At 40.1% G+C, this 26338-nt stretch overlaps 1 protein-coding gene across 3 annotated transcripts in view; it reads left to right on the plus strand.

Moving 5' to 3' along the window:
* ano2b (anoctamin 2b) overlaps window positions 1-13726 on the plus strand; it is a 122671-nt gene extending 108945 nt beyond the window's left edge. For all 3 annotated transcript variants that reach the window (XM_047390177.1, XM_047390178.1, XM_047390179.1), the window contains 2 exons: window positions 3190-3295; window positions 8390-13726. In XM_047390177.1, the coding sequence (XP_047246133.1) occupies window positions 3190-3295; window positions 8390-8761 (478 nt within the window). In that variant the 3' untranslated portion in view covers window positions 8762-13726. The remainder of the gene's footprint in view (window positions 1-3189; window positions 3296-8389) is intronic.
* Window positions 13727-26338: the final 12612 nt, after the last annotated feature.

Raw genomic sequence — 26338 nt, forward strand, 5'->3', positions numbered from 1 at the left:
CTTGCTTGAGGGTGTCAATAGTGGCCTTCTGGACAGCAGACAGGTCGGCAGTCTTACCCATGATTGGGGTTTTGAGTGATGAACCAGGCTGGGAGTTTTAAAGGCCTCAGGAATCTTTTGCAGGTGTTTAGAGTTAACTCGTTGATTCAGATGATTAGGTTCATAGCTCGTTTAGAGACCCTTTTAATGATATGCTAATTTTGTGAGATATGAATTTTGGGTTTTCATGAGCTGTATGCCAAAATCATCCGTATTAAGACAATAAAAGACCTGAAATATTTCAGTTAGTGTGCAATGAATCTAAAATATATGAATGTTACATTTTCATCATGACATTATGGAAAATAATGAACTTTATCACAATATGCTAATTGTTTGAGAAGGACCTGTATAATATTTGGGATTGTATGTCATAGATGAACACAAACTAGGACTTTCAAATTATGTTACAAATAAAAATTGAGGTATGCTTTGACATTCAACCTCCTTGAATCTATACTTTGTTGAACCACCTTTCGAAGCAAGATTTGGGTGTACATGTATGCATGCTGGAAACTAAATCGATTATTTTGACCATCCTTTTTGGAAAACAGCTCACACTCACTCAGAATGGATGTGGAACATCACGAACAGAAAATTTTAAATCTTACTCCACATAATTAAATTTAGGTCTGGACTTTGACTGACCCATTCTAACACATGAATATCCATTGACCTAATCAATCTCAGTGTAGGCCATACTGTATGTTTATGGTCCTTGTCTTGCTGGAATGGGAACCTTTAGCCCAGTCTCAAGTCTTTAGCTGCATCCATCTTCCCATCAACTCTGACCAGCTTCTCTATCCCTGCTAAAGAAAGGCATCCCTACAACATGATACTGCCACTACCATGTGTCACATTGGGGATAATACGTTCAGGAAGATCTGCAGTGTTAGTTTTCCACCATACGTAGATTCATGTGGGCCAAAAACAAACAATTTTGATCTCATCTGACCAGCGCACCTTCAGAATTCTGTGTGCTCATTTGCTGTGACCCCTACGTAGCCTGGGGAAAACTGCAAAATGGTGTTCTAATGGGTTCCCTTCAAAAATGGCTTTCCGGGCGCAGCGCTGATGGTTTAGGGGGGCACGCGACCATATACAGAGGCTACAGTCCTCGAGGCAGCTGTCCGGGGTTTGAGTCCTGGACCCGGCGACATTTACCGAATGTCTACCCCTCTTTCCTGTCTACCTACTGTCAAAAATAAAGGCCACTAGAGCTGAAAAAATATATATAAAAAAAAAAAAAAGCCTTCCTCCTGCCACTCTTCCATAAAGGCTATATTTGTGGAATGCATGACTAAAAGTTGTCCAACAGATCCTTTCACCTGAGCTGTGGCTCTCTGCAGCTCTTCAAAAGTTACCATGCACCTTGTGGCTGCCTTTCTGATTAATGTTCTCTTTTCCACCCTGTCAGTTTAGGTGGATGATAATCTCATGCTAGGTTTGCAGTTGTGCCATACTCTCTTCATTATGAGACCAAATAGTGCTTTGTAAGATGTTTATATCTTGGCATATTGTTTTATAATCTTGCCCCTGACCTCTCTGATATGTTCTTCACTATGCTGTTTGCTCACTAATATTCTCTAAACAAACCTCTCAGGCTTTTATACTCTGATTAGGTGAACAGATGAGCTCTATTTTTAAATTTCGTGACTTCTAAAGGCAATTAGTTGCACTGAATTTTATTTAGGGGCATCAGAAAAGTCAGGGTATGCTACATTTTAAGCTATTTTTTATGTGTTAAACCACATATTATTTTCTCTTCTACTTTACATCTATGCACTACCCTTCTTGTCGATTACTTCAAATATTCATTTAGACATGTTTGAGTTGAGTGTTTCAGCTAGACTGGTGGGAATGTTGCTCCATTTGGTGAAGATGGCTTTATGAAGGGCATCTATGGTCTAGAACTGACATCCATTTTTGTCAACACTTCTTGCCACACATCCCCAAATGTTTTCAGTGGGATTTAAAGCAAAAGAACATGAATTATGGTCCAAAAAAGAACCTTATTCTGCTGAAAGAAACCTTTTGTTAGACATGGGTGGACTGCAGCTGAAACTGAATGTCTTCAGTTAGAGGCTTCTTCAGTTTGCTGTAACACCGATTTCTACAGGAGGTTCTTCCTGCCCGCCTCCATCACCGTCCATCATGACTCTAAAGAAATTTAGTTCAAGTTACAAAAAAATAAAAATTTCCTTTGCTATTAATAAAGTATTGAAGAAGTGAATTGCTGCATTCAACCTCGGCAGCTCAATGTGTGCTTCTCAACAATCCTTTAACCTTCAAGGAGAGATACCTTTTGCCTTTGCCAATCAGGGCCTGACAAAAAATTACATAAAAGCCAAATTTATGAGAACATTTTGACTGTTTAAGCTGTGGTCTTAAACTTTTGATCAGCCAATAAATAGTCTGAGTTTAATTGCAGTTTTCAATCATTTACTTACTCTATGTATTTTGTCTCCTGTTCCTGTTTCCTCATGTTTTCTAGCTCTTTTTACAACCTGGATACAATCCACCAGCATGAAATGGAAATACTTTTAATTTCTTCCTTGGTTATAGGAGTTTCATCAGAGGTCTACGTACAAATAATATATAAAAACAGTATATATTTTTGCTTTCAAAGTTAAAGCCTTCCCTTGAAAAAAGCCTAGTTTTTCTTCCAGAGATGTTGATCTCTGAGTTTGAAGTTCTGTCGATTTATGTATCCTTAGAGTGATTTTCCTCACATCTCACATCTAAATCTTTCTCTTTTTCACCCCTGTAGGTCTTCTTGTCATTTGCAAATTTTTCTGTTTCAGTCTGAGCATGTTGGGTCTTTGCTCAACACGTGTTTCAGGTCATCTGCAGTTTATTTTGCTAGCACTATAAAGATGATTTACAGCAATGCAAACAAAAGAGAAGAATGCAAATAAACTTGGCTGCACCTTGACTCCAGACTGTATTGGAGAAGCAGAGAATACTGTTTCAATTAGCATCTGGCCAGGCCAGCCAAAGATTAATAAAATGGCTTACAGGTTGGTGCCCTGTTTGGGTTTCCAGCTGCATTATTTTCAGTTAGTAATTTCTCTTGAGGCTGTCAAAAACAAAGCTACTAGTCAAACGGTTTTCAGTCTCCCTACTTCATGCTTGTGTTTCTTGTTATAGGTACAAGGACTACAGGGAACCCCCCTGGTCTCCAGATGCATACCAGTTCTCCAAACAGTACTGGTGTGTCCTGTCTGCAAGACTGGCCTTTGTCATTTTGTTTCAGGTATGGGTTTGTTGTGGTCTTCTTTATAGGCTGCAGGTAATTTAAACTAATGTCTCCCATTCAGTCATCTGTTTTACATTTGCATTGATTTAGAGAGAGTGCATAGTCATTCCAAATAGTTTAGATAACAATAATCTTGCAGGAACAACTCATATGACCTCAGACTGTCAGTAAACATCTTTTGTTGTCTGGCTGGGCACACCAAATGTTACTCCAAGGCTAAAGTTTCTTACATCACTGCTGAAGACCAATTGTAAATAATTATCACTTTGGCGCACATTTGGTTACTTACCCTTTTTCGAACCATTACAGGACATCACTTACTGTAAACAGCAGTCTTCGTGTGTATTACCTATATAAATTGTAGACCCTCACATTAACACTAGTGTTTCCAAATCCAGCAAGTTCCATGAGAGAAAACTTACAAGGATAAAACAGAGTGAATTTATTGTTATGCGATTTGCCTGCCTTGTATTAAATGAAGTTAGCTCTGTGACAATTTGTTTATTCACCAAGGAGAAATGTCTTCAGTGCGGGTATGAGCTAACATCTTCTAGATCCGGAGTTCCCAAACCTTTCCATGCCATGGTCCCCCAAACAGCATTAATGTCTGACTGGGGACCCCCTTTGCAAACCCACAGACAATGCTACAAAATATGTAAAGAAACATCAGCCTTCAGAAGGTTTTTTATTACTTTTGGGAAAGTCCTTTCTTATACATAGCCAATGGTTAGACATAGGAAGAGCCTCAAAGTTCAGTTTTAAGTCCTGTGTTTGTCATCTTAAACAGCTCCTCCTGTGACCTGACTAGAACCAACACCAAAATTTAGGGTTTTTGTCCCCGAAAAATATATCCAACGGTGTGCCTCCATTTAACTCAAAGGTTGTGAATTAACCCAACAGAAGCTTATAATTTGGGCTTTCCCAACCTTTTTAGAGGTAAACTGGCTGAAAAATGCTACTTCTTATTATATAGCGCCAATTCACAACACATTTCGTCTCAAGGCACTTTACAAAGTCAATTCAATCGAACCATACAGATTTCAAGTCAAATTAGAACTGCAAGCTGCATTGAAGGCCCTCGCACCTCAGCACAACTCGGCCTGTGCAGAGACCGCGGGAGCCTGGCATCGCCGGCGGCACGCCACCAACAAGGCCGCCATTCAATACCAAATGTCGCCTCTTGGTGGCGCTGTGAGCGTCATGTCATGATCTTCAGTCATGCAGAATTGTGGTCTGGCGAGAAGTAATCAAAATTTGGGGGAACTCCGACCTTCCAGACGGAAGCTGCACTCACTTGTTTATTAGTGGGTGGGGCCGAAATTATGTCATAAACTGACTGTGGCAACATGTTCAGCATTGATCCATGATCATGTACACTAGATTTCAAGTGGATCCGATGATGTATGAGGGAGATGGAGCACTTGAAATGTCCTAGGGGGCGCTGTTGATCCAAATTCCAATGTAATCCAATAGAGCTGTTTGGGGGCTGACAAAGATCAACCATATTTATTTTGGAGTGAATCGGACCATCCATGTGTAATTTAGAGCCAAACGTATGGCCGTGGCGTGACATCCGAATTCGCCATGCCATCATAGCCACACCCTCCAGCTAAAGCAGTCAGTACTGGCGACTGTCTAAGACCATCATGTTATCAGTTGTCAGCATCTGATCAGTGAATATTGTTCAGGGCCAGAAGCAGATAAATCTCAGAAGGTTTCAGGTCTCTGTGACTTTCCTTGTAGGAGCTATATCAATTTCGTCTTTTATGGCGAGAAGTCATATTTTGAGGCGTGGCCACGCCCACACGTTTTCATGTATCAAAAAGCTTTTGATAACTTTTGATCCCCAATGCCTTACGAGTATACTGAGTCTCTAAGTCAAAATCTGTAGGAGGAATTTGATCAGATATGCGGGCTAGAAAGGGCAAATCCGGGGTCAAAATGGCAACTTCAATCCAAAATGGCTGACTTCTTGTGGGGTTTGGGCGAACGCTCCAAGAGACTTTTTTGTAGGTCCTGACAAGTTACATATGTCTACCAAATTTCACAATCCTCGGTCAAAGCATGGCTTGGAGCTGGTTTTTTTTAATTTTGTAGGGGGTGTTGTGGAGAAAGTAGGCCACGCCCACCAAATATGTCTTCAGATTTCTTTTGGGGACTGGACAAGGATCAATCATATTGATTTTGGTGCAGATCAGATGATCTATGTGGAAATTAGAGCCAAACGTATGGCCAAGGCATGACGTCTGACTTCGCCGCGCCGCCATGGCCACGCCCTTTTATGAAAGGCACTGTGCTTCAAACGAAGTTAGACCCACTAGTTATCTGTCACCTGACACAGTTTCAAGTTGATTGGGTAAAGAGGGTCAGAGAGGCACCTTTCCAAGTGAAAAAAGTGAATTCCTGTTCTCAGGGGGTGTGACCAGATAGGATTGTTAGTGACCTGAAAGGTTTGGTGTATTTCAGCCAATTTACAGTACAGACCAAAAGTTTGGACACACCTTCTCATTCAAAGAGTTTTCTTTATTTTCATGACTATGAATATTGTAGCTTCACACTGAAGGCATCAAAACTATGAATTAACACATGTGGAATTATATACTGAACAAAAAAGTGTGAAACAATTGAAAATATGTCTTATATTCTAGGTTCTTCAAAGTAGCCACCTTTTGCTTTGATTACTGCTACGCACACTCTTGGTATTCTGTTGATGAGCTTCAAGAGATAGTCACCTGAAATGGTTTTCCAACAGTCTTGAAGGAGTTCCCAGAGATGCTTAGCACTTGTTGGCCCTTTTGCCTTCACTCTGCGGTCCAGCTCACCCCAAACCATCTCGATTGGGTTCAGGTCCGGTGACTGTGGAGGCCAGGTCATCTGGCGCAGCACCCCATCACTCTCCTTCTTGGTCAAATAGCCCTTACACAGCCTGGAGGTGTGTTTGGGGTCATTGTCCTGTTGAAAAATAAATGATGGTCCAACTAAACGCAAACCGGATGGAATAGCATGCCTCTGCAAGATGCTGTGGTAGCCATGCTGGTTCAGTATGTCTTCAATTTTGAATAAATCCCCAACAGTGTCACCAGCAAAGCACCCCCACACTATCACACCTCCTCCTCCATGCTTCACGGTGGGAACCAGGCATGTAGAGTCCATCCGTTCACCTCTTCTGCGCCTCACAAAGACACGGTGGTTGGAACCAAAGATCTCAAACTTGGACTCATCAGACCAAAGCACAGATTTCCACTGGTCCATTCATTGTGTTCTTTAGCCCAAACAAGTCTCTTCTGCTTGTTGCGTGTCCTCAGCAGTGGTTTCCTAGCAGCTATTTTACCATGAAGGCCTGATTCACACAGTCTCCTCTTAACAGTTGTTCTAGAGATGTGTCTGCTGCTAGAACTCTGTGTGGCATTGACCTGTTCTCTAATCTGAGCTGCTGTTAACCTGTGATTTCTGAGGCTGGTGACTCGGATGAACTTATCGTCCGCAGCAGAGGTGACTCTTGGTCTTCCTTTCCTGGGGCGGTCCTCATGTGAGCCAGTTTCTTTGTAGTGCTTGATGGTTTTTGCGACTGCACTTGGAGACGCTTTCAAAGTTTTCCCAATTGTTCGGACTGATTGACCTTCATTTCTTAATGTAATGATGGCCACTTGTTTTTCTTTACTTAGCTGCTTTTTTCTTGCCATAATACAAATTCTAACAGTCTATTCAGTAGGACTATCAGCTGTGTACTGTATCCACCTCCTGCACAAAACAACTGATGGTCCCAACCCCATTTATAAGGCTTGAAATCCCACTTATTAAACCTGACAGGGCACACCTGTGAAGTGAAAACCATTTCAGGTGACTACCTCTTGAAGCTCATCAACAGAATGCCAAGAGTGTGCGGAGCAGTAATCAAAGTAAAAGGTGGCTACTTTGAAGAACCTAGAATATAAGACATATTTTCAGTTATTTCACACTTTTTTGTTCAGTATATAATTCCACATGTGTTAATTCATAGTTTTGATGCCTTCAGTGTGAAGCTACAATATTCATAGTCATGAAAATAAAGAAAACTCTTTGAATGAGAAGGTGTGTCCAAACTTTTGGTCTGTACTGTATGAGAAAGTTATTGCTATTCGAAATTTGTGGCAAGAAGGCTAACTTTGAGGCCTGGCCCTGCCCCTTCAACATGCTCAATAAGTCACAATTTTGTTAACTTTTAATCCACCATGCCTTAACTGCATATTGACCAAATAAGAAGCCGGTAGCTCAAAATCCCTAGGAGGAGATTTTTAAAGTTCGACGTCTGAAAAGTGAAAAATGTCCAGAAATGACACTTTGACCCAAAATGGCCGGCTTTCTGTTGATTTTAGGGCATAGCCCCAAGAGACTTTTTTTCATGATTTGGGGAGTTCTAGCTATGTACCAAATTTCAACTCTCTAGGACTTACCAGTTGGCCTATTTCACTATAGGGGGCGCTGTTGAGCCATTTTTATTGCGACTTTCGCGAAACCCTAAAAATACGTACATTTCACACACGACTGATGGCCAAATTTGGTGAGTTTTTGAATATGTTAAAGCTGCGAAAAAGGCAATTTATTTATCTCCAGAATAATAAACAGAGCGATTACAATAGGCCCCCACAGGCCTTCCTGCTCGGGCCTAATTAATCCTAACTATCAAACAGTGCAGTCGGATCCAGTCAGTGACTTGCAGCATTCACTCCTCCTAGATGATCATGTAGAGACAGTGGACAGTCACTTGCATTGACTTTGCAGCAATCCCTCATACTGAGCATGCATGAAGCAACAGTGGAGAGGAAAAACTCCCTTTTAACAGGAAGACACCTTTCAGCAGAGCCAGGCTCAGTGTGAGCGGCCATCTGCCACCACCAACTGAGCGTTTGAGAGAACAGAGCAGAGACAAAAAAAGAACACCAAAGCAGTGAGTACTTTTTATAGGAAAGCAAAGTAAAACATCAATGGCTATAGTTGATGCAAAAAATTTAGCCTGTTAATGTGACAGTGAGCAAAAACGTTTCTACATCTTTTTATATGTAATTATCTCATTTCAACAGTATGTCATTCCATCCTTCCCTCTCTCTCCAGAACTTGGTGATGTTCCTCAGCCTCATGGTTGCCTGGATCATCCCAGACGTTCCCAAAACCATAGTGCAGCAGCTCAAGCGGGAAAAAAAGCTCCTGGTCAATTTGTTCTTGCAGGAGGAGAAGGAGAAACTTCAGCTCATCCAGAGCCTCTTCGTCAAGGATGCAACCCTTCAACCCAAAAGCCAATCACCCACCCCAGGCCAGGCCTTCCCTATTCTGGGCAGATACAGTACTCTACCCTCAGGCCCCGTGGCTGGAGACGGAGGAGGGCCGAGGGTGAGATGCAGGGCTGCCAGCTTCAGTCAGTTCACCGAGAAAATTTCCTCATTGCCCAGGAAAGAAAACGCAAACTCGAAACACACAGCAGTGTGACATGGAATGTGCTGATCAGTGGGAATAAGCTTAAACATGGCCTCAGGCCTGTAACTCAAGGGACTCGGCCCTTTTCCTGTGTGTTACCTGTATTGTTTGTGTCCTGGTGTGTGTGACACAGTAGTGCAGTGGTTAAGCCGTCACAGGTCTCCTGCAGAAGTATAAACTTGTCCTCGCTGGCCTCAATGTGTGGATCTTTAATGTTCAGCTCTGAATGAATGGCTGTGTGAGTGTGCTGTTCCTGCTCGCACGACTGTTCACCTGACAAAGTGTTGTCATTTTTTCTTTTTTTCTTTTTTTGGACGAACTATTTAGTGAGGCATATGAGCTTCATAGCGTAGAGAAGCAATAATTACCATATTAGGTTGAATAAGTGATCATTACAGGAACTTGGAAAAACTACAAACCAACGGACTGGTTAAAAAGGAAATACTAAACCATCATGAGCAGACTGGCTTAAAATTAGTTCTCTCTGATTTGTAATTTTCCTACTTGATGTATTTTTGTTTACAGATTTTGTAGCTCTCACAACATTCCACATATTCTGGACTGTTTTTCTCTTTATGAATTAGAAATAACTTTAAACAGTTTACTTTAACCGATTGTGACTGATGATAAAGCTGCTGGTTGTTTCTTTACTCTTCTTTCATGCTGTAGTATTAGAATTCTATGATCTGTGAAGCTAAAATTGAAAATCTCTTATGAGCCATACAGAACGTTTACTGTACTCACCATGAGGTTAAGGCATGTCAATGACCACCTGTGAATGGGACAAAACTGAACTACACTCACTGTGTTTATGATAAATTAAAGACAAACTACATAGACATTCCTTAATTATGACATAATGGAGTTCTCTGATGGATCTGGCTTTGTACTAAATACCTTTATCTTGCATAGAGGAACATAGCTCATGAGTTTTTTCACACTTTTTCACATTACATCCACATGTTTCATGTTTTGAAGGGTTTAATGTGATAGACCAACACAAAGAAGTGAAAAAATGATGCATTGTTGTCTTATAGGATTGTACTCTGGTGTGGTTGGTACCACTGTAACCTTGCAGCCAGAAGCTTTTGGGTTCGAATCCTTGCCTGGGGTCTGTCTGCATGGAGTTTGTATGTTCTCCCGATGCATGTGTGGCTTCTCTCTGGGTGCACTGGCTCTCTCCAACAGTCCAAAAAACATACCTGTTAAGTTAATTTGTGCCTCTAAATTGCCCTTAGGTATGAGTGTATGGGTTATTGGTTCTCTGTCCTATATGTTTCTGTGTTGCGCTGAGATGGACTGGTGACCTGGGAGGTACCCAAGACAGGGTACCTCAGCTAAAAATAGGCAACAGCCGCCTTGCGACCCTGTAAAGACGAGACATTGGATGAATGTTGTCCCCCAGAAAAGTGTAACCTGCATTTGTATTGAGCCCGTCTGAGACGTTAATCTGTAGAACCATCTATCTGCAACTCTTTTAAGGTATGTCTCTACCAGCTTTGGACATCTTGAGACTGAAATGTTTGCCCATTCTTTGATTTAAACTTTTCATTTACACAGATTAAATTACTCTATTGACTACTTAGGTAAATGCTGGATGCAATTGGTCTCATTGAATTATATTTCATGGTATCACACTACAGGGGCCTGAATATAAATGCCTCCCACCCTTTTCAATGTTATATTACTTAAACATTTTGAAAACCATGCATAGTTGTTATTTAGTAATTATTTCACAAATTTGCGCTACTTTGTTGGTCTGTCAGATAAAACCCCTTTGACACACACACAGAAGGCTGTGGTTGTAATGTGACAAACTATAGAAAAGTTGAAGGCGTTTCAATACTTTAGCAAGGCAGTGTACATCTGATTACTAAAATATCAGCTTTCTAGCAAGCAAAGAAACTGTGTAGTTAAATTATTACTTTAGTGCTGTTAAAAACCACATGACACTTAATATAGTTTTTGTATTTTAAAGTTGAAATTAGATTTTAATTGTAGTTATGCTATTAGCACTAATAAGTTATCGCTAATGATACTGCAGCTTTTCAGAACAACAGCAAAGCTTAGCGTCTAGGTAATTTGCTCTGGCATTTTTGAGCAAATGTTCTTTTTGCTGCAACAAGCTGCGACAAAGAAAAAAAAAATCTAAATTTTCTTAATAATTTCACATAGATTGGAAGTTTTGTAAAGTCTGTAAAACACTCTACTGTAATATTTAAGAGAACCTACTGTGCTGTTTGTCCATGGAATAATATTAAGGCTTGTCCAATGTCATGCTGAAGTAGGCTTGTATTACCACTTGTTGAATAGCTCTACAATCAGTATTCAAGGCTTATTTATTACAAGGTTAAACTATACATTACTTTATCTACCTAAGAGGAAAATTATTTTAAAAATATGCTCATTGACAAAAATCCTTGAGCTCCCAGGTGAAGTTGTGGAGATGCAATGAAATGGCACCTGTCGTCGATCATGTGGCTGTATTTCAATAACTACGATATGAGACCAAATGGATGAGAGAGTTTGCACTATGGGTACACCAATGTTATTTTGTTCATAGGGTTTGGCACCCTTTTTGGACCTGATGCAGCTCATACATTTGAGGCGGCACAAGTCATACAATTACTTGGTCATTTGCTGTGCGAAGTATACTAAACGTTTTTAAAACGGGCTCTCAGGTTTTGGCAAACTGACATTGGATCCGAGTTGACATCTGAGGTTGTACCCCCATGTTGCTGGAAAAAACCTCAACATGACACAGGTGTGTATTAAGGCATGTCGTTGAAAGACCTTGCCAGAGTGCTGTCCTAGGAGGGTTAAGAAATTAAGTTTCCAATACCAGTACCAGAGGTGCCCAATGTATTACCCTGTGGCTCCCCACACCATAATCCCAAATGTAACATTAGTGGGTCTCCCACCAACATTGCCCAGATTGATCCTCTTTTCTCATAATGTTTGAAAGGAGAAATTCAAAGTACAATGGATGGATGCGGATAAGACACACCACTAAAGTGGAGAATGCAAGGTCTGGCTCATGCCAGTTGCTAAATACAACACGTGATGACATGGCACATCGGTAAAAGTCCAACACTTGCGTCTGGACGGCAGGTGCAAGTACCATGGGAATTCTGCCCTGCTGGGAGACAATACAGTGATCTTTCCAAGGTGTGGTATCTCTTGGTTAACCAGAACTTTCATAATGTCTCTGGCTGCCCTTACATACCCACTGTCTCCAGGAATAGGCCACTGTGACATCTGTATACCCATATGCTGGAGAACCCAAAATGTAAGCTCTATCTCTTAATGGCAATGCTGTCTAATGCAATCTGCAAGACACATTCTCTCTGGCAAGCCTCACTTCCAGCTTGTAATTGTTTGAAAAAATTATTGCTCCACTTGTGATGCCAAAACTAATACATCTTGAACATTGTACAAAATTCTGTTCAACTCAGACTAGTCCTTCCAGGTGCTCAAGATTTTTGTCAGTGAATGTTGAGATATTTCCAATCCATGCATCATACCAGAATGCAAGTGTAAGGTCATTCATTTCAGTGGTTCAAAGCACATGCAAGTATAATACAAGACTCACTCTTGTTGTACGGACCTGAATTATAAGGTCATTTCCAATCTATGGCAAGGACAGATCCTGGGAAAGTCATCTTAGAAAAACACAGAAACAACAAAAAATGTTAACCAGCAGATTAATATGATAAAATATGATCACCATTAAACCTAACCTGCATGTTTTTGGTCTGTAAGAAAAAAAAGTTAGATAGGGTGTCTAAAAGGTCATAAAAAGTCATACAAACTTTTAGAAGTACCTTAATTTCAGATCTTAAAGATTTTAAATATGCCCAAATGTTTGATAATAGATTTTAAGATTAAACTGTCCCTTACATTTACAGGTTGATTTTTGTAGCTTTGTCTGGAGAATTTGGGTGTTATGCTCTGACAACACTACAAAACCTAAAGAAAAAGGAAAAAAATTAATCCCAACACAGTCAGCCTTCCATTCAACTTAAGTTGACAAAGATGAGGTAATTATTTAACATGCTTAAGCTACTAGTGAATAGCTCTGTTTTAATAATCCATATTACATTTAAATCAGACTGGTCTTTCAAAATCTACAATATTATGAAACCCTGTAGAAGAACCAGGGAGAAAACCCATGCATGAACATGGAGAGCTAGAAACTCTGCCATTGAGTTTGCAGTTCTCTCATTTGCTACAATCTTCAGCAGTAAAATCCAAGTATGGCATCACTACAATGGGACTCTCCACCATGACATGAACAATAGCTAGTTTAGTTACTTTTGAAAGTGGCAGCTAATCACCGTAGCCTGCTTGTATTAGCTCTTACTCCTCAATCTATTTGGTGGTCTTATGTCAGAATCATTGGTGCTGTGTTAACCTTGCATATTACAAAACAAGGACTGAGTTCTCTTTCATGGGACCCAGTTCCATTTAGTTTATGGTTTATAACTCACAAAGGTGACTCCAGCATTTATTTGTAAAAACATTATTCACCAACTAACATCTGGACATCTCAGATTGCAGACGGGACCAACCAAAAACAAAACCTTGATTATCTTGTTCCATTGGAGTTCAAAATAAAGCTGAAGGCAATGAATGGGGGGGACACATTTTTACCCCCAAAGTATACCAGCTGAAAATGTCCCCAACAGTGTTTAGAAGGGGGGTAAGGGCAATAAAGGATTGAAAATGTAGTCAGAGTATACTGTGGGGGATGTAATGAATGGGGTCCATCCTTAATTCCACTTTGTCTTTCTTCTGAAAATGCCGAAATGCTGTAAACCTTCAATTATGTTTCTCGCGCCTTGCTAAATGTTCTTTATTTCCAACTGAAGACAAGATGTGTCTGCTCAGACAGGACTCAGTCACAGACTGTTATCTTTATAGGTACTGTGTTAAGTCTTACTTTAGGAAGTTGTGATAAAAGGTATATTTGTTATAGAAGTTTCTGTTGTTAATCCTTATCTAAGCTGGTGTACAAATTCCTAAATACAGATTTGTTAGATGGATTTCAAAAGCATTTTTTCCCCTTTTCTTGCTTAGTCAGTGCCTTATTTTGTTCATCTTCTATGGAAATGTTGAAAAAAGACAAACATTTTGTAGGTAATGTTGTCAAGCTGATAAGGTTTGAGATTTAACATTCTTCTAAGAGCAGCATGTTGAGGCAATGTCATGGTATATCACTTTCTTTAGACTTAAGTGTGAGCAACATGTATAACAAGCAAGCAATCAAGAAACATGTTTTTTTTAATCATTTTATTATTTCGGAATAATGAAGTGAATAGTTTTGGCAACATAGGGCCTGATCTTCAAAAGGTTTGCGTGTACAAAACCGCAGGCAAACCTATTTGCGTCCGCAAAGCTGATCTACGAACAAGGTGCAAATCGGATTGCGTGTGTAAAATCAGCAAAACAGCGAGCGCAAACTTTTTAGCCTATTTGCCTTCATGAATATGCAAAACGTATGATAATGGCCCACACGTGTAAATGTATGGGAGGGGGATATGCAAATGTAATGCTTTACTACCCGCAACTCAGACCTGAAATGGACTGCGGTGCTAAATCTAGAATCTAGATTTAATCTAGATTTAATACGTTTGAAATGCAGATACTAACTGGGATGCAAAAATGTCTGCTGTCACTGTGGTGAGAAGGAGGCAAAGATGGAATGACAGACGATGGAGAGAGAGAATCTTCTGTACATGTGTCAACAGATTTGGGTTGTCAAAAATAAAAATAGATGAGAATAGAGGATTCTATGTAAGATTATCTAAGGTTTGATTTGAAGCCAATCACAAACAAACGCTATGACATCTCTCTTACGATAAAACTCCTTGCAACACTTTTTGTCTTGTGCCTGGATCATTCCAGCGCCCCATTGCTGTCAGTGAGATCATCTGCTTCTGACCAAACCTGTTCATGGCGAAGTGCACACATAACTGATCAAGCACGCACAGCCTGTTAACTGTAATTGCACATCATGTAAAGGACCTATTGTGCTGTGATGTTGGTAATGTTCAAACTCAATTAAATTCAAAAACACTTTATTCATCCCAAAGGGAAATTAAATGTTGTTATACCTCTTATTATGCAGGTTTCTTCAAAACCTGTTCCTATTAATATAATTAAGAGGAAAGAAATAAAGACATTATAAAGCAGATTAAATTCTTCATTTGCAAATTGGATGCCAAAATAATTTCTTATCAGGTGAAAAATCTCCATTTTAAGATGGCCTATTCTATTTGGTATATGCTTTAACCTTGTCACTAAACAAAACACATTACATTATTGACAGTAACATTGTGTCACTGCAGAGCAATCGGATCAGGATCAGTTGGATTAAATTATTTAAATGTGAACATAGGGCAGGGGTTGGTTTATACATCAAAAAACAATTCAAACAATCAAACACGTATATTGTCGAAATATTGTCAGAACAAACAAAACGAATTAATTATAATTATTGAAAACTAATTTAATTTTATGTACATAAATGTTCGATTTTAACACAAATTTATGTGACATTTTTTAAAATTAGCAAAGCTAAAATATACAGAAAGCCAACTTTTTCAACAAACTTTTTTTATTGTTGCAAATTCTACGTTCAGGCTTAAATATTGTGTTTGTTTATGATAAACTCTGGACTTTTCAAACACTCTCAAAACAAAAAGAACACAGTGAGTCTCCAAAAAGAATTAAAAGCCTGAGGAAGGCAAACCTCTTATGAATTCAGACATGTTTGCCTTTTTTATTGTTAATATTAATTGGCCAATTTGTTGTGAGCTACGTCAAGCAACACAGTAAACAAGCTGTGCACGCTCCTCTGGTGTTGTCAGCCTAGACCAGCTGCCCTGTTTGCGCATCGATGGCGGAGGGCGTGCGCTACTTTGGACAAACTCTGCCCTCCTGCACAATAGCCTGTAATCCATCGTTCTGATTAATGGAAAAGCAGAATCCCAAGCATAAAGCATCTGCTCACAGAACAACTTCAAACTCAGCCTTCTGCATGCGCAATTACGCACTTAGATGTGGCCAACGCAGATGAATAGATAGAAGAAATAATGTCGTTAGGGCAGAGGCTGAGGTGACGAACCTGTTGCTGTGAATAGTGACGATAAAAGTTAACTGTAACAGTCCAGAAAAACAAAATGAGCAACTGGATCATTTATAATGATGCAGCACAACAACCCTTGCATATTTGAAGCAACACACCTTTTGCTCGCTTTCCTCTAGTTCCCTGGGGGCAGTAGCAGCCATGTAGCACACGTAATTCCCTCATCTAAATAGGGCGATCTGCACCTGTTATCCATTGCATGCGCAACCTTTGAAAAATGCGCACAATACGCCCACTTATTTCACGTCAAATTTTGTTTTTGTACAAGCAAATTAACACCCCCTATTTGGGATCTTTGAAGATCATGCCCATAATGTATAAAGGATGTTAAGGTTTTAAATACTTTCAAATCTTTGCTCTGTGTCTTTGTAGCCCCAGCAACATGTCGGTGTAACATGTAATACAGAGGACCTGAAATTTCAGACGGACACCAATAAGATTCAAAAAATTAATTGAAATCTCTGGATGGTTCGACAGGAAACCACCAGCGGCAGGCTCAGGAATTTCTAGGGGCAGACAGACAGGTTAGGGGCTGAGCAGAGAACTGAGAATAAAAGAGATAAAACCACTAACCTTTTCAAAATCCATGGGAGACTCAGGAAAATGAATTTTGGCTACTCAGTCTGATCGTCAAGTTACAGCAGGACTACATCACGGCATTCAGGTTTGCAACCCAGTGAATGTGCAGAATGCAGTGGTCAGGGGACAGAAACTGGGTCAGAACTGGGAAGGCAGAATCAGGCAACAGGATCCAAGGGAGAGGCTTGAATCGTTGGTGGGGGCACAGAAGCAAGTTCATGAACAGGGAGGCAGATTCAGGCAGATGGATTCAAGGGTGAGACAGAGAGCAGTAGTCAGGAAGCAAGGTCGATGTCCAGAATTCATTGGACCATAACAGACTGGATAAATGTTCAATGAGCCTTACTTTTTGCTGCAACACTTAAATGGAAGGGTCAGATTTTGCTGTAAACAACAAGAACACATGGATCCCACCTGCCTTGCATCAACTGTTGGAGCTGGTGGTGGTGATGTAATGTGTGGGGGATCTTTTCTTGGTGCACTCTGGGCCCCTTAGTACCAACTGGGCATCGTTTAAACACCACAGCCCACCTGACTATGTCCTTTCCTTTATGACCACAGCGTACCCATCTGCTGGCTACTTCCAGCAGGATAATTCACCATGTCACAAAGCTCAAATCATCTCATTTTCTTTAACATGAAAATGTGTTCACTGTACTCTTCCAGTCATCAAATGTCAATCACATACACCCAACAAAAAACCTGAAACCTGACCTGAAGGTAAAAGCCTAAACAGTTTGTTTGCAGGATGTGTGGGGTCTGCAGAGACTTTAGTTGCCCTTTTCCTGACCCTAGACCTGTATACATCCTGGATGGTAGGAAGGTCAGCATTGATGATTCTCGAACATTGCCTATGTGTGAGGACCATCTCAGGTTTTGAGAAATGGTGGTTCCTAGGAACCGGGAGTGGTCCACAGCAGACATAGTGTTGTTGAGGCTGGTGAGGGGTGAGGGGTGGTGTTCTCCGAAAGTCCATCATCATCTCCACAGTCTTGAGTGGGTTAAGTTCCAGGTGGTTCTGACCACACCAGTGTAGCCAATCCACCTCCTGTCCGTGTGCAGACTCATTACTGTCCTGGATCAGTCCAGTGATGTCAGTGGTGTCATCTACAAATTTCAGGAGTTTGACAGACGGGTCCGCTGAGGTGCAGTCATTTGTGTAGAAGGAGAAGAGGAATAGGGAGAGAACTTGAGGGTGACACAGGAGTGGATTTTCTCTCCTGTCCCATCCCGCTCCCACAGAAAAATGTCTTGTCCCATCCCAATCCCAGGCAGGCATGAAAAGAAAAAATCTTGTCCCATCAGAGACAACTGGAGAGGGGGAGCCTGGTGGGTGTGTGTTTAGGAACAGGTGGACGCCAAGCGGTATAAACCAGACGAAGATAACGGTAAAACATGAATGCTGACTCGTGATGGGCTGATTGTAAGTTACAGCTAATCACTGATTCACCCAGCAAGACATGAGGTGGAGGTTCACTCTAATGAGCATCTCCAGGGTCATGATGAGGGACTTTCACCTGAGCTCCAGATGAGGTTAAATGTGGCTGTGATAGAAAACAGCAGCAACCTTCTCTGTGAGCTTCTAGCCGGATTTGTATCATAATGTGAAAATATCTGGTCCTTTACTTCAGTCAAAATAAAAGCATTTAATCCTAACGTAGCTGAACACATTAAAAGGTCCTTCAGATCAACACATTGATCTCATGGCTGCAGCCAGTCTTATAGTCCAGTTCTACATGTAGACAGAAAAAAGTGTTGCTCAATAAACCAGGAAAATATCTCCTGGTTCCAGTAAGATGTAGAAGAAAGAGCAACAGTAACCCTCCCTCTTCTCTTTCATATCTTCTGTGCTGATTCTAAACATACAGCTCCTGGTTTAAAGATGCAGGATAATTAAGAAATAAATCATAGCAATTAATCACAGGTGGACCATTGATTAGTTAACTATTTTATTTTTATGAATTACACATGAAATATAATATAAACTAAACGAATTAAACAAGGATACAGTTTTACTGAAGGTGAGACATACAGTACAGACCAAAGGTTTGGACACACCTTCTCATTCAAAGAGTTTTCTTTATTTTCATGACTATGAATATTGTAGCTTCACACTGAAGGCATCAAAACTATGAATTAACACGTGGAATTATATACTGAACAACAAAGTGTGAAATAACTGAAAATATGTCTTATATTCTAGGTTCTTCAAAGTAGCCAGCTTTTACTTTGATTACTGCTCCACACACTCTTGGCATTCTGTTGATGAGCTTCAAGAGGTAGTCACCTGAAATGGTTTTCACTTCACAGGTGTGCCCTGTCAGGTTTAATAAGTGGGATTTCAAGCCTTATAAATGGGGTTGGGACCATCAGTTGTGTTGTGCAGGAGGTGGATACAGTATACAGCTGATAGTCCTACTGAATAGACTGTTAGAATTTGTATTATGGCAAGAAAAAAGCAGCTAAGTAAAAAAAAATGAGTGGCCATCATTACATTAAGAAATGAAGGTCAGTCAGTCTGTACAATTGGGAAAACTTTGAAAGTGTCCCCAAGTGCAGTCGCAAAAACCATCAAGTGCTACAAAGAAACTGGCTCACATGAGGACCGCCCCAGGAAAGGAAGACCAAGAGTCACCTCTGCTGCGGACGATAAGTTCATCCAAGTCACCAGCCTCAGAAATCGCAGGTTAACAGCAGCTCAGATTAGAGAACAGGTCAATGCCACACAGAGTTCTAGCAGCAGACACATCTCTAGAACAACTGTTAAGAGGAGACTGTGTGAATCAGGCCTTCATGGTAAAATAGCTGCTAGGAAACCACTGCTGAGGACAGGCAACAAGCAGAAGAGACGTGTTTGGGCTAAAGAACACAAGGAACGGACATTAGACCAGTGGAAATCTGTGCTTTGGTCTGATGAGTCCAAGTTTGAGATCTTTGGTTCCAACCACCGTGTCTTTGTGCGGCGCAGAAGAGGTGAACGGATGGACTCTACATGCCTGGTTCCCACCGTGAAGCATGGAGGAGGAGGTGTGATGGTGCACTATTGTCTCACATGTTCAGTGCAGAACAAAACACTGTGTTGAAAAATGTTTCATTTATTATTTTTGGCAGGACATATTTCTTTAGAAATGGAATGAAGGGCTGAAAAGATGGAGGTGAAAGATAACAGGTTCATAAAAGAAGGAACAATTTTAATAAAATGTTTCGAAAGCTGTTGGCATAATAAAATAAATGTCTGACTAAGATTTAGGAAAATCAACTTTATCCCACTTTCCTTTGTTGAAATATAAGTATAAAGACAATGGAGACTCAGGAGTGAAACACTTTGATGAAAATGTAAAGTTTACAAAGGTAATTTATGTAGATGACAAAAGAAGCACATTTATCTGGTCCACAGTAAACATCTCTGAGTTTAAGAAAAACCTTTGTCAGCAAGAATTCAGATTAGGTATTTTTCTAAATACCTCAAAATGTGTAATTATTTGCTTAAGCAAAATTGTTTTTCATGAGTCCTAAACTCTGTTTCTCCTTGTCCTTCATTCAGCTTCTAACAAATATAAAAATAAAAATTATTGCAAACCTTTTTTGTTTGATTCACAATAATTTACATTCAGTCTAAAACCAGCCGAGACAGAGAACTGGTACAATATGTCCTATATTATTTTAATTTTAAATTACCTATAAATTGTCTTATTGAAATCTAATTTTTCTGGATTTGGGCTAAAGCCCCCAATGTTTTGAGACCCTAAAAATGCCCCTGGTAGCAACAAACACTTGTATGATCACACTTGTAAACTGTCTAAAACACCAGCTTTTAGAGAGACGGTTTTTCTTTTTCTTTTTTTTGCTTCCACCTCTCTGCCTGCTCAGATGCTTTTCTCCTAAGCTCCCTGCTTGCTTGCATTCTTTTACTCCTAACTTTTTATCTCTTAGCCAAAATTACAGAAATATTGGAATAAAACAACTTCTTATCAGTGACTCCCAAAGATTATTATTATTGTTATTATTATTTTTTTTAAAGGACTTTGATGTTTTTATAATCGAACTCGAAAGAAGGACAAGTTGACGCCAGCTAATCAGCACAAAATGCCTCCCTTCACCACAGAGGACTTCGACAAACGTTTACAGAAATTGTCTGTTTTGGAGATGAAAATCCACCGACTAGAAGTGAATGTGGAGGTGAATATGGGGTACAGCGATGATTCAACTCTGCCTGTGATCCCAAACAGTGACATCCAGCTCAACAACTCAGCCGGCAATCAGAACACTGAGAATAAACCTACCAGCAGAACCCCCTGGCATGTTTTAGGGCCATGCCCAAAAAATCAAGGTGGACGACTCACTGGAAGATCTCAGCAATTAAATAAATTAGAATGGCCACAATTACAGAGAAATACCCCCGTTTCCCCTGGGAAAAGGAGACTTTGACAGTGAGCTGCTCTCACAATAACTGATAGGAGTGAGACAGCTGGAAATAATGGAGTTCTCCTCCAGAACAGATTTGCTCCACTACAGAATGAAAACCAGGAAAATGATCCATCTTCTGAGAACAATAAAAGGTGTGAGAACAACCTTCATTCTAAACAGTCTTCTCCTAAGCTGCCAGAGAAAAAGCGCCCCACCAGACCAAGAACCCTAATAGTGGATGGGATTAAAAACTTCTGCAACAAGAAAAACACAGAAGTTATGATTGGTACCAGTAACGTGGTGTCTGATATCTCAGAGAATATTCTTGCAAACACAGAAAAGCGCCCGTCTCTAGAAAACCTTATTATACACTGTGGAGCCATGGATGACGTGGCTAAGAAAAAATCAGAAAGACTGAAGGAGGATTTCACTCGTCTTCTGAATATTGTTGGAGGTCTCAATATCAAGGTGTTTCTCAGCGGACCCTTTGCGCCGATTTTCTGTGGAGATGAGGTTTTTTTTCCAGACTTCTGATGATTAATAAGTGGTTGAAAAAAACATGTGCCACTACATCTGTGAACTTCATCAACAACTTTAATATTTTTTGGGAAAAAAGACAACTCTTCAAGCAAGATGGTTTCCGCTAGAATAATCCAGGAGCCAGACGTATTACATTTAATCTCTTCTATTCAGTAAATAATCCGCCAGCAGCTTCGACCTTCAGCAGAGAACATGGAGCATCAACAACAATGATAACGCTGCCTCCAACAGCTCCAGCAGAAACAACCGGCCAGTTGACTGAGAAAGAGAGGTCATCTCAAAAGGTGATGACCCCATTATACCCCCATCCCCCCAAACCCAGACCCAGACCGACACCCCCGGTAAACCCCCCTCACCCCAGACCCCGACCCGGACCGCACAAAACTCTCCCATCTCCCCACTGAGCCCACTTTTTGCTTTACTGGATTCTGATAACATGAAAGGAGCTCTTAAAATCGGGACCCAAATGGTTCTGACATCTTCTCCATTCAACAGCCCCCGTGGCCGAGGCCCTGCTACTAAACCAACATCTTCCAAATGCTGCAGACCTCCACCCCCTCCTAATCTATCTCCTCCTAGTCAGGACCTTCAAATCACTCATCTGTGATACAGTCTGGGCCCCAGTGGTAACTATCAGAAATGAACATGTCCAGGAAAAACTTGGGCCCCTAATAGGAGATAGTTGTAAAATCTCTGTGCTTATACGTGAAAGAAAGAACAAAGTCAAAAGGATAAGAGACAGTAATAAACAATCATCAAAAGCCATAAACTGTCAGGTACAACCAGACACAGAGTTAATATCAACAACTAAGTCATATAAACTGGCTTTACTGAACATTATATCTCTGTCAGGAAAATCATTTTTAATCAATGACTTCATTACTGACCACGATCTTGATGTTAAGTTTTAACAGAAACATGTTTACTTGAATTTAATGAAGCTCCCATTCTGATAGAGTCGACGCCTCCAAACTACAATTGTCTTTGTGAGAGCAGACAGCAAAGAAAAGGTGGAGGGGTGGCCACTTTGTTTAAAGATTTATTAGAGTGTAAAAAAGTATTTCTGGGCAAATTTGACTCTTTTCAATATTTGGCTCTCCAGGTAAAGAGCCCGGTCCGAACCATGTTCTTGAATATTTACAGGCCTCCTAAGTCCAAAACAAACTTTATCAGTGATTTTAATGAGCTTTTATCTGTGATATGTGTTGATTATGACTGTTTAATTATTGTGGGAGACTTCAACATTCACATGGGCAATCCTGAAGACAGAAGTCAAATAGATCTATGTGACACTCTTAGAAATGTTGGTTTAACTCAACATGTTAAACAGCAAACGCACAAACAGGGACATATTTTGGACATGATCATCACTAAGGGTCTAAACATTTCCAAGGTGTCTGTAACTGATGTTGCTCTATCTGACCACTTTTCTGTTATTTTTGAAAGCATCATCTGCAATGACTCAGTTTGTCAAAGAGACTTGATAAGAAAACGCATCTTTAAGGACGGTGCTGCTGAAACCTTTAACCAGATTTACTCTTCTACCTCCACTTTGCCCTGTAACACTGTAGATGAGCTGGTAGATAACTTTCTTTCTAAAATCTCGGACATCATTGATTCAATTGCTCCAATTAAAGTGAAAGTTGTTGCTGGGAAGAAAATGTCTCCTTGAAGAAGTGCTCCACCAGTCAGAAGTGAAAAAAAGGAGTGTCGAAAAGCTGAACGCAGGTGGAGAAAGACTGGACTCCAGGTTCACTATATTATCTATAAAGAGAGACTCTACAGATATAACCTACAGCTGAAAAATGCAAGAGAATCTTTCTTTTCTGAGATCATCAGTAAAAACATTAACAATGCTCGTGCATTATTTGCCACGGTTGACAGGTTAACAAACCCTCCTGTAACTGTAGCATCTGAACTCCACTCTACCAGGACCTGCAGTGAATTTGCTAACTTCTGTACTGAAAAAACCCAAAAGATCAGAGAGGCAGTCAGCACATCCACATCAACTCCAGTACCAATGTTGTCTCCAACTAGAACTGATTTTGACAAAATTTCCCAATTTCACCAAATAAACTGCAAAATCTTAGAAGAAATCGTACAGCAACTAAGCTCTTCTTCCTGCTGTCTCGATCTTTTACCCACAGCTTTCATTAAGAAAGCTTTGCCTGTAATAACATCTGATTTAACTCAAATAATAAACACGTCCCTTTTATCAGGTGTTTTCCTCCAGGCCCTAAAAACAGCAATTATCAAACCTCTATTGAAAAAGAGCAACTTGGACAAGCTGCTACTACAGAACTACAGGCCTATATCAAACCTCCTCTTCATCAGTAAGATTATTGAAAAAGCTGCGTTTCAACAGTTAAACAACTTCCTAACAACGACCAACCGCTTCAATGTCTTCCAGTCAGGCTTCCTGCTCACCACAGTACAGAGACTGCTCTTGTCAAGGTGTTCAATGACATCCGTATAAATGCAGACTGTGGAAGAACCACGATGCTGGTATTATTGGACCTTAGTGCAGCATTCAACACTGTTGATCACTCCATTTTATTAGAGCACCTACAAAACTGGGTCGGCCTTTCTGGTACAGCACTCAACTGGTTTAAATCCTACTTGAAGGACAGGGACTTTTTTGTGTCAGTAGGTAACTTTACATCAGAGAGCACAAAAATCACATGTGGCGTTCCCCAAGGATCCATCTTAGGGCCCCTCCTATTCAATATCTACATGCTCCCCCTAACTCAGATTTTACAACAACGACGTAAGTTATCATAACTATGCAGACGACACACAGCTATACATTACGATGTCACCAGGTGACTATGAACCCATTCAAGCGCTGGGTAAATGCTTAGAAGAAATCAATGCATGGATGGGCCTAAATTTGCTTCAGCTGAATTAAAACAAAACTGAAGTAATAATCTTTGGACCAAAGGACGAGCGTTTAAAAGTTAACACACAGCTTCATTTAATACAGCTAGAAACCACCAGTCAGGCTGGAAACCTGGATGTAGTGATGGACTCAGACCTGAACCTTCAGAGGCACATAAAGACAGTAACAAGGTCGGCCTTCTATCACCTAAAGAACATCTCCAGGATTAAAGGACTAATGTCTCAGCAGGACCTTGAAAAACTAATTCATGCGTTCATCTTTAGTAGAATTGATTACTGCAACGGTGTTTTCACAGGTCTGCCTAAAAAGTGGATCAGACAGCTGCAGTTGATCCAGAACGCTGCTGCCCGCGTCCTCACTAGAACTAAGAAAGTGGAGCACATCGGCCCGGTTCTAAAGTCCCTACACTGGCTCCCTGTAGCTCAGAGAATAGACTTTAAAATACTTCTGTTAGTCTATAAATCACTGAATGGCTTAGCACTAAAATACATTACAGACTTGTTGTCATTGTATCAACCACCCAGACCTCTCAGGTCTTCTGGCTCAAATCTACTCTACAGAACCAGAACCAGAACCAAACATGAAGAAGCAACTTTTAGTTCTTATGCTCCACTAACCTGGAATAAACTCCCAGAAAACTGTAAAAGCGCCAAAACCCTAAGTTGCTTTAAATCAAGATGATTAAAAACGTATTTGTTTAGAGTGGCCTTTGACTGGGCCATCTAGGCATGATTAGTTGCGTTTTCAGTCTAATTTTCCTTTCATTTTCTTGTCCATCATTCTATTCTCTTTATTTTACTTTTTTAAATTACCTCTGTTGTTTGATTTTATCATTTGATTTGTTTTTCTGTCTGTATCTGTGTCTATTTCCTTTTGAATGTATTATAATTGTCTGTACACCCTATATAAATAAACTTACCTTATCTTACCTTACCTTACTTTCTGATGATCAAATATCCCATTACATTTGATTGATTTTTCAAACAATATGGCAATATGTCGTGATATCAAATAAAAATTCTGCATGTAATTTTCATCAAAAATGTTCATCTCATGCAGACTAAGCATTTGAGATTTCTGCTTCCTTGTTTGAAAAGGAGAAAAAAATGTCATAAATTTACAAGGAGGCCTAGATGTGCATGTCAGTTACAGCTGTAAATACAACATGTGGAATTCACCACCTACAACATCACACCACAAGCCACTTGCTTTATATGAGTTCACTTTTAATCACGACCAACTGCTTCGGCGTAGTTGGTGGTTGTGCAAACCAACATCCTGAAAGCGGCATAGTAGGATTCACATTCCTGACATTTAATGCTCTGTAGGAGGAACGCTGCTGTGCACTAATGAAGAAGTTGTCATATCCTAGGAGCTGTTGGTATGTTCTTGTAAACTTCACTACATCTGGATGTATAGCAGTTTTTACTCTTTTTATAACCACTTTCTCTGTTTTTCTTTGACCCTTTAAAAGCATCAAAGATTTGAAAGAGGATTACGTGGGCTGAATGTTTGATAGATGATGGATATTTAATTTATGTTAGACCCATCTTGTCATTGACTGAAGGCACATAAATATTTACTTCATAAAGAGGCACATACTGTAAGCTGATAACTGATCATGTTCCAGCCTGTTTGAAAACACAATTCTGAGAAAGTGGATTATTTGGAGTAAGGATAAAGGAGGCAGGAGGGAAAGCAGGAGCATAAATAATTTTAAAGGGAATCTTTAACAAACCGTAAAACATGAAAACGTATACACACTGTATTTATTTTGTTCAAACCTTTTTATATATCCCGAGTAAATACAAATTCATTTTTCAAATGATGATTTCATTTATTATTGGAACATAAGCTATCCAAACCATTCTGGCTCGGTGTGAAGGTAATCTCCCAGCTTGTTAAATCATGAATTAACTGTGATTAACCACATTATATGGGAAACTATATCCAGTTTTACTAGCTACTCCCAGGCCTGATGACTGCCAGATTTGGGAAATCAGTAAGTCATTTA

This window comes from Girardinichthys multiradiatus, chromosome 17 (genome assembly GCF_021462225.1).
Source record: "Girardinichthys multiradiatus isolate DD_20200921_A chromosome 17, DD_fGirMul_XY1, whole genome shotgun sequence".
Lineage (NCBI taxonomy): Eukaryota > Metazoa > Chordata > Actinopteri > Cyprinodontiformes > Goodeidae > Girardinichthys > Girardinichthys multiradiatus.